The following is a 9117-nucleotide window of genomic DNA, read 5'->3' as shown; positions in this document are numbered from 1 at the left end:
CAGAGCTTGCAGTGAGCCAAGATTGCGCCACTGCACTGCAGCCTGGGCGACAGAGCGAGACTCTGTCTCGAAAAAATATATATATATATATAAGTAATTACATATAAGTCCTACATCTTTATATTCATTCTAGGCCAGGCACAGTGGCTTATGCTTGTAATCCCAGCACTTTGGGAGGCCAAGGCAGGTGGATCATTTGAGGTCAGGAGTTCGAGACGAGCCTGACCAACATGAGGAAATCCCCATCTCTACTAAAATACAAAACTTAGCCGGGTTTGGTGGCTGGCACCTGTAATCATAGCTACTCGGGAGGCTGAGGCAGGAGAATTGCTTGAACCCAGGAGGTGGAAGTTGCAGTGAGCTGAGATGGCGTCATTGCACTCCAGCCTGGGCGACAGAGCAAGACTCCCTCTCAAAATAAAAATAATAAAAATAAAAATAAAATATATTCATTCTGTAAGGCAAAGTTTCTAATAAACAGTGATTTTTTTTACTAGCATACAATAAAGACAGTTTCATATTTATTTGCCTTTGTGTACTTTGCAGACACATAGACTAAAACGAAATGTTTAATTTTTCCTTTACATTGTGTGTTTCAGTAGACATCAATTAGCTATCTTCAGTATGAACTTGGGATAAGGGCAATAAGAAACCCTATTGTCTCCACCCTCCACTAAGATGAACTGGCAGTGTGTCAGGAAAATTCCCAGTATGGAGCAGTTTTATTACAATTCAGTACAATTGGTTCTTGCATAACCTTTAGAAAATCATACATAAAACATTCTCATCTATATAAATAAAAATCGCCCACACACTTTATTAATAGCTTTGTTCACTTTTTTCCTGGGTGTTATGCTGCATGTTCCTACTGAGCCCCTTTTTTTAGTCTTTTTAAAAGATAACTTTCTCTAAGCTTTCTTAAAAGCAGAAAGGTTATGGTAATATTAGGAATCAAATGTAAGTGTAAGATAATTCTTGATAAGTCCTATTAGACACAGATCTCCCTCTTGATCACATACTCTAGTGTCTGTCCTTTTTACATTTAGTGACAGGGACTGGCTTATTCACTAGATATAGCCAATTTTAGGAAAGAAAAAGGGACAGAAGATTGTATTTTCATGGAAATAATCATATTTAATTTGTGATGTTTGGGGTTTATTTTAAAACCTTTTACGGTTATACTACTGTTAGTTTGGCTGTAATAAATACATGGGAAAGTGATTACAAGAACATATAAGCAGTCTTGGCCTCCTTTTTCTGTAGCTAGAAACATGTTTTCATTAGCCAGAAGTGTATTTTCAGCTGTCATTTTCCTAAATCCAAACTTTACAAAACTTGCCATATATTCCCCCAAAGGATGTGGTATAAAATATCAAAATGATTTAATAATAAACCTCTAGACTTAACTACCAATTTATAGGAAATATAAGAGCTAGAGAAACATGTTAAATGGCATCACTGTCCAGAATGTGGGAAATCTACAGGACAGATTACCCAATTTCTTTAACAAATGAATAACAATAGGGAGGGGAAGTTAGATACATGTTTTAGATTAAGAGATCTATAAATCAAATGCAATATGTGGACTTTGTATCCTAATCTGAACAAACCAACTGTAAAAAGATACTTTTGAGACAGTTTGAGAAATCTGAATGTTGTCTATTTGATGACATTTTAAAATTATCAGCGTTGAGAGGCATAATAAAGGTATTGAGGTTGAGATTTTATTTATAATATTCTATGAAGAAATAAATTTGGAAGTAATAGATAAGACAAGAATGGCAAAATATTGTTAATTGTTGAAGCTATGTGATGTAGGTTTGCAGTTTTCCGTAATATAAAGCTAAAACACACATGATGAGAAGGGAAAAAAAATAGATCATCACTGTAATAGAAAGCAAAACTATATTGACTTTAGGGTAGCCATTTAGTTTCAGCCAACAGTGGCATTCTATAAATTAAGTACATAATGTGTTAAATTTGGGAGAAGGAGAGAGAGGCTGTTCGGTTGGTCTGTCCTTTCTTTTTTTCCTTCCCCTTCCCTTCCCTTTCTCTCTTTCTCTTTCTTTCTTACCGTCTGTGTGTGTTTTTTTCTGTCTGTCTTTTGACAGGATCTCACTTCTGCTGCTCAGGCTGGAGTGCAATGGTGAGATCACAGCTCACTGCACCTTCAACTCCTGTGTTCAAGTGATCCTCCTACCTCAGCCTGTCTAGTAGCTGGGAGTATAGGCATGTGCGCCACCACGGCCAGCTAATTTTTGTAGAGACAGGGTCTCACCATGTTGCCCAAACTGCTCTTCAACTCCTGGACTCAGGCAATCCACCCGCCTCTGCCTCCCAAAGTGCTGGGCTTACAGGCATGAGCCACTGCGCCTGGCCAGGAAAGGCATTTATAATCAGCTTTACCCTAACCTACAACTCACTGCCCCCTTTTCTCCTACTTAATTGTAGGTGATAATGCATTGTTTGAAAAAAATGATGGGCCAGGCCGAGTGGCTCACGCCTGTAATCCCAGCACTTTGGGAGGCTGAGGCGGGCAGATCACGAGGTCAGGAGATCAAGACCATCCTGGCTAACACAGTGAAACCCTGTCTCTACTAAAAATACAAAAAATTGGCCAGGCATGGTGCAGGTGCCTGTAGTCCCAGCTACTCGGGAGGCTGAGGTAGGAGAATGGCGTGAACCCGGGAGGTGGAGCTTGTAGTGAGCTGAGATCCTGCCACTGCACTCCAGCCTGAGCGACAGAGGGAGACAAAGTCTCACAAAAAAAAAAAAAAAAGGAATGATGAACTTTGAATGGAGCAGATGGACCTAGTGTTTGCAGTGAAACACAAGTGTCTTTGCCTTCAGCTTTAGTCTCCCTCGTATGCCATTTGTGGCGTTCCCCTGGGACTGCCATACTATAACTGTGGAGTCAGTTGTGTGACATTTCCTCATAGCCAGAACTTTTGAGTTTATATATTATTCTTTGATAAAATACCTATTTTACAACAGGACATTCTTCTTTTACCTTTCACTGTTTTTGTTCTGTAAAAATGAATACACTTGGCCGGGCATGGTGGCTCACGCCCGAATCCCAGCACTTTGGGAGGCCGAGGCGGGTGGATCACGAGGTCAGGAGATCGAGACCATCCTGGCTAACATGGTGAAACGCGTCTCTACTAAAAATACAAAAAATTAGCCGGGTGCGGTGGTTTGCGCCTGTAGTCCCAGCTACTCGGGAGGCTGAGACAGGAGAATGGCGTGAACCTGGGAGGTGGAGCTTGCAGTGAGCCGAGAGCGTGCCACTGCACTCTAGCCTGGGCGACAGAGCAAGACTCCGTCAAAAAAAAAAAAAAAAAAGAATACTCTTCGTGATTAGATTAAGCGCTCTACACACATAATTTTGTATGGCATAATTTACCTTCTAGGAATTTTTTCTTTCCTGAGACTCTGATTTCATGGTATTTTTCTAGTAGAGCCTGTGGTCTAATCAGAACATGGAACTGTACACAATTGGTATTTTGACACTTATCCATATCACAGCAAAGAAAAGTTTGTAAAATAAATGAATGTTGGAAGCAGTTTCTTCAGCGGACCTGCTTTTCTAAGTTGGGACGTTGGTTTGCATGCTGCGAAGGGTTGGCTGAGATGATCTAGGAAGGGGCCCTCACAAATCTGCATTTTAGAACAAATGCCCTCTTTCTGAATTCTCTAGTATTATTCTACCATAGCAAATTTAAGAATAAGCCAAACAATTTCTAAGATCCAACTCCAGCTATAATTGAAATTATTAAGGCACCATACATAAAAGTATTTTGCATTTGAACATATTTGTGTAATCTATTTTATCAACATATCTGTAATTATTGTATCAACTAAATTTTGAGTTCTCAAATGATCTGGAGTCATTTCTGTCAATGTAACTCTACATAGTCTCTGTCATAATAATGTGAAAGTGTAAAGATACTTGCTAAATATATCTTCATTAAACCTGACTTGTTTCATCTCCTAAACCTAGAACTTTAAGCCCAAAACTTTGGTTGATAGGAGAAGGTTTAAGTACAAAAAAAAAAATGTGAATAAGACTGGATTATGAAAAGTATTACTACTGAGAGCATTTTTTTGAATTATGAAAAGTACCATAAGATAGTCATGGAAGTTGGATAGTGGCCAGGTACAGTGACTCACACCTGTAATCCCAGCATTTTGGGAGACCGAGGCAGGTGGATTGTTTGAGCTGAGGAGTTCAAGACTAGCCTAGGCAACATGGCAAAACCCCATCTCTCTCTCTCTCTCTCTCTCTCTCTCTCTCTCTCTCTATATATATATATATATATATAATATATTAAAAGACATAATTTCTTTCTATAAGAAAGTTGAATAGCTACTGGTAAAAATAATAGTCTTTATTAAGTACTATTTGTCAAGCACTTTACTAAGCACTGTATTTGCAGTCATACATTGTGAAAGTGTGCTAAATTTATATACTACACAGAGTTTTTAGTTGGGGTTTTTGAAAAATGTAAATGCTAGAAGAGTAATGTTTAATAATCTGTATAATCTCTGTAACACTGGGGAAATACATCATTTTCTTGAAGTAGTTGGAAGTACTTTTAAAGAAGGCACACTTTCTATAACATCTTAATAAAATTACCCATCTTGTGATGAAAACTGATGAAATTAGTATAACCTCTCATGATGGTCAAGCTTTGTGACCCTTTACTGGAGTGGTTTTTATTCTAATTCTTAACAAGTTTGGTGTCTGAATTCATTTGATATCTAATAAAATTGTTGACATGGAAATGTAGTTTTGACACATCAGAAGAGACATTTTCTACTTTATAATATTAAGTTCCTACATGTGAAATTTGAGAAGCCACCAAAGTAAACATTTTGTTATTCATTTAAAGCTCTTAATTGAGCTGGGCACGGTGGCTAACACCTGTAATCCCAGCACTTTAGGAGGCTGAGGCGGCAGATCACGAGATCAGGAGTGTGAGGCCAACCTGACCAACATGGTGAAACCCCGTCTCTACTACGAATACAAAACTTAGCCGGGTGTGGTGGCAGGCACCTGTAATCTCAGCTACTCTGGAGGCTGAGGCAGGAGAATTGCTTGAACCCAGGTGGCAGAGGTTGCAGTGAGCCGAGATCACACCACTGCACTCCAGTCTGGGCGACAGAGCGAGACTCCATCTCAAAAAAAAAAGCTGTTAATTAAGCACTTTTATGCCATTTAGAGGCAACCAGTATTAATATTTAAAATTCAATTTCATTTATGATTGTATTATCAACATTAGCAATCAGACTGAATAATTAAAGGGCCATTAAAGTAATACATATAGGAATTAAAAATTTTGTATAGAAAAAAATCAAGGCCGGGCATGGTGGCTCAAGCCTGTAATCCCAGCACTTTGGGAGGCCGAGACGGGCAGATCACGAGATCAGGAGTGTGAGGCCAACCTGACCAACATGGTGAAACCCCGTCTCTACTAAAAAAATACAAAAATCTAGCCGGGCGAGGTGGTGAGCGCCTGTAGTCCCAGCTACTCAGGAGGCTGAGGCAGGAGAATGGCGGGAACCCGGGAGGCGGAGCTTGCAGTGAGCCAAGGTCGTGCCACTGCACTCCAGCCTGGGTGATAGAGCGAGACTCCGTCTAAAAAAAAAAAAAAAAAAAAGAAAAAAATCAAATTAAAAACCCTCTTGGTTTGAAATGAAATATTAATGTAAGACAGGTGTTTTTGTTTGTTCTTAACTAAATAAGCCTTTTTTTCCTAAAACTATGACATCATTAATAACTTCCCCCATACTCCAATAATAGACAGTTTTTTCCCATCATCTCCCTTGTACCTAGAGCAAACTTTCAGTTGTTCTTGACAATATGAATGGAATGGTAAAGCCTGGAAAGTCCAGTAAAATATATTGTAACTGAGTTTTTCTCACAAAATTTTTAAGCACATCTACTATTGACAGGTAAACAAATTTGAACTGATTGCCTTTTGCTTTCCATGATAACATGCAGGTGAGCGTGCAAATAAGTGGTAAAAGACCAATGAAGCAGTTCAAAGAAATAGACAAAGTAACCCAACAAACTAAAGAACTCATTTCTGAATATTTTTCTATCCCCCTACCCTCCCTTATGAACTCCTTGTTGGCAGTAACTGTCTTATTCTTCCGTAAATGACAGACACATCAGCCGGGATAGTTCATTTAAGCCAGTGTAGGTGATTTAGGGTGGCAACTTTAAACAGCTGCCATGAAATGTTGTCATTAGTTTGCTAGCGGCAGGGAAAACAAAATGAAACAGGAATATACAAAAGGAGGTAAAGAGTCTCTCTTACCTTACATAAACCTTATGTTTGAGGGTAGGGGGCAAACCTTTAAAAAAGTATATTAATTTATTTATTTAGAGACAGGGTTTTGCCATGTTGGCTAAGCTGGTCTTGAACTCCCGGGCTCAAGTGATCCTCCCACCTCGGCCTCCCAAAATGCTTGGATAACAGGCATAAGCCAGTACTCCCAGCTGAAAATTTTAAAAATTTATTGTTAGTTCATATTTGGGGACCAGAAAGCTCACTTTTCAGTCTGACATTTTGCAAAAATGGAAGTATAGTGTTTTATAAAAAAGTATAAAACATACGTACTAATAGCCAGCCTAAAACTGCCTGTTACCAGCCTAAGCTAGTAATTAAAAATTTCAAAATCTGGGAATAAAAGCAAGATTAATTAAAGTACTTGGTGGTTACCCATGGGGGTGGGTGGGTGTGTGTGTGTGTGTGTGTGGGTGTGCGTGTGTGCGTGTGTGATTAGCAACCACATGGCAATGTATTCAGTATTGTTATTTGACAAATAAGGATGAGGAATTTTGATTTGGAAATGAGGATAATAAATTCCTCATGTACCTTTAAAAATATATCTTTTAAATGAACTCTTACTGAGAGAATAACTACTAAAAGTTTAATTGTAGTTTTTTATTATAATATTTTACTTTGATTTTATACTAAAAACTGCCAACCAGATAACATCTAAATGTATCTTTTTCAATATGACAAAGTTACATAAGAAGACTCCCCTTGCACGTAAAGAAAAATGCAATTATTTTCTATTCTGAATCTCCAGACTGCTGTTTTAGAAAATCATATCTGATTATTTGCTCAGCAGAAGATTATTAAGTTGATTTAGCTGTGATTTTACTTAACAAAGCTTCAACTGCATTCCTACTGTGGAGTCCGAAAAAGGTAGAGAGATATAAATGATACATTCAAACTGTGATTTTTGTGAACAGGGCCATCGATGCACCCCTCGGAGCTAATAGCGGAGATGAGAAACAGTGGGTTTGCACTGAAACGAAATGTACTGGGGAGAAACTTGACCGCAAATGATCCATCACAGGTAATGATCTTTTTATCGGTAAGCTGAAAATGTCTATAAATCTAAATGTGATTGCTTGTGAATTGCTACTTAATGTTTTCCAATATGCATATATCCATAGGAAAGTAAGATAGAGCAAAGCAAATACCCAAAATGTATTTTGATTTTGCTTTATTATTTTAACCTAAATGAGAAATTGTTTACAAACCTGTATTTTAATAAATGAAACTGCTCATCTGAGTTTATGTGGATAAAATATCTAACCGAACTGGTGATGAGGCTGTTGCTTTTTCCTTCCTGCTAAATTATCCCTGATATGACATTAAATAGAACCAATGGTTAGAAGTATGTAAAAACCCCTAAAAATTGTAGAAAATATTTTAAACTTATTTATTTTATTAAACTATACATAGGTCCAGAAAATGATTGAGTTTGAAGGGCTATATTATTATGTATTTGATAATGTGCTGTTCAAATTATAAAGGCTAAAACTGTGGATATTTTGACCTGCCTTTAAAATTCATAATCTTATTTTTTATATTTCATTAAATTAAAAATAAAGTATTTAAACTGGCAAGTGTTAACATTCAAGAGATAGAGAATGGAAGTCATGCTCTAAACATTTTATCTGTGTTTGTCTATCATCCTTTTCCTGGAAGAGTTTCCTAATGCTGGCAAAGCAGTCATGTTAACCTCTTAGTGCCGTATGATCCACTTCGGCAGGGAGACTGCAAGAAAAATTTTTAATTCCCTCCCATTTCCCAATCCAAAATACCATACTCATCTACAGTGTGTCCCTGATACAAAACTTATTTATAAATGTTTTCTTTTTTATCTGATAACTACATTGTCTTGAAATCTAGCAATTTAATGATGTCTTTGTTGACTCAGGAGTATGTTGCAAGTGAGGGTGAAGAAGATCCAGAAGTTGAATTTTTAAAGTCCCTAACAACCAAACAAAAACAGAAACTTCTCAGGTAATTTAAAAGTGTATATTTAATAGATTTATTTTTTCCTTAGTATTCATCTCAGTATTGTATTCAATTCTGATCCTAAGAGCTCATGAAGGTACTTAAACCATGCATCACATTTATTGATTATTCTTCACCCATAGCTAATACAATTTTGTCTGTCTTTTCAGTAACATGGAAATTGTATACTCAGATGTAAGATTGTGTACTCAGATTATACCACAAAACTATTGCACTTTTCAGAACGTTTTAGAATTATACTTATTTATAACTTTTACTTTTCAAAATAGATTTGTATGTATCTTCACACACAATTTGTTCTTAGGAAACATTTTTGGCCTTTTTTTTTTTAATGTTTTGTAAAATCTTAAGAGAATGCAGAAAGAATGCTTAAGTTTAAGGTAAACGTGAATTTTGTTAAACAGACTACCTCCGAAAAGAAATGTCTGCTGAGTCCAATAGAGGGAGCTCATGATGCTTTCAGTATGTACAGTTTTGAGAATGGCTAGACAGAACCTAGAGACTTATTTTCAGAGTAACTCAAACATACCATATAAATAAGTTACTCCTCCGAGAATGTGAAGTACTCTTTAGAAATTCAGAACGTTTTAATAGGATTGTCCTAATTATAAAACTAAACAGTTGCCGGGCGCGGTGGCTCAAGCCTGTAATCCCAGCACTTTGGGAGGCCGAGACTAGTGGATCACGAGGTCAGGAGATCGAGACCATCCTGGCTAACACGGTGAAACCCCGTCTCTACTAAAAAATACAAAAAACTAGCCGGGCGAGGTGG

At 37.4% G+C, this 9117-nt stretch overlaps 1 protein-coding gene across 1 annotated transcript in view; it reads left to right on the top strand.

Annotated features, from left to right (window-relative positions):
- Positions 1-9117, top strand: part of CIR1 (corepressor interacting with RBPJ, 1) — a 49249-nt gene that overhangs the window by 38028 nt on the left and 2104 nt on the right. The window contains 5 exon segments of the mRNA XM_011943976.1: positions 7268-7309; positions 7312-7359; positions 7362-7374; positions 8245-8258; positions 8261-8330. Of these exon segments, the coding sequence (XP_011799366.1) occupies positions 7268-7309; positions 7312-7359; positions 7362-7374; positions 8245-8258; positions 8261-8330 (187 nt within the window).

The sequence above is a fragment of the Colobus angolensis genome, unplaced genomic scaffold, assembly GCF_000951035.1.
Source record: "Colobus angolensis palliatus isolate OR3802 unplaced genomic scaffold, Cang.pa_1.0 Scaffold224, whole genome shotgun sequence".
In the NCBI taxonomy this organism is placed as follows: domain Eukaryota; kingdom Metazoa; phylum Chordata; class Mammalia; order Primates; family Cercopithecidae; genus Colobus; species Colobus angolensis.
The sequence above is the reverse complement of the archived record's forward strand: the minus strand, read 5'-3'. Positions and strand labels throughout refer to the sequence as shown.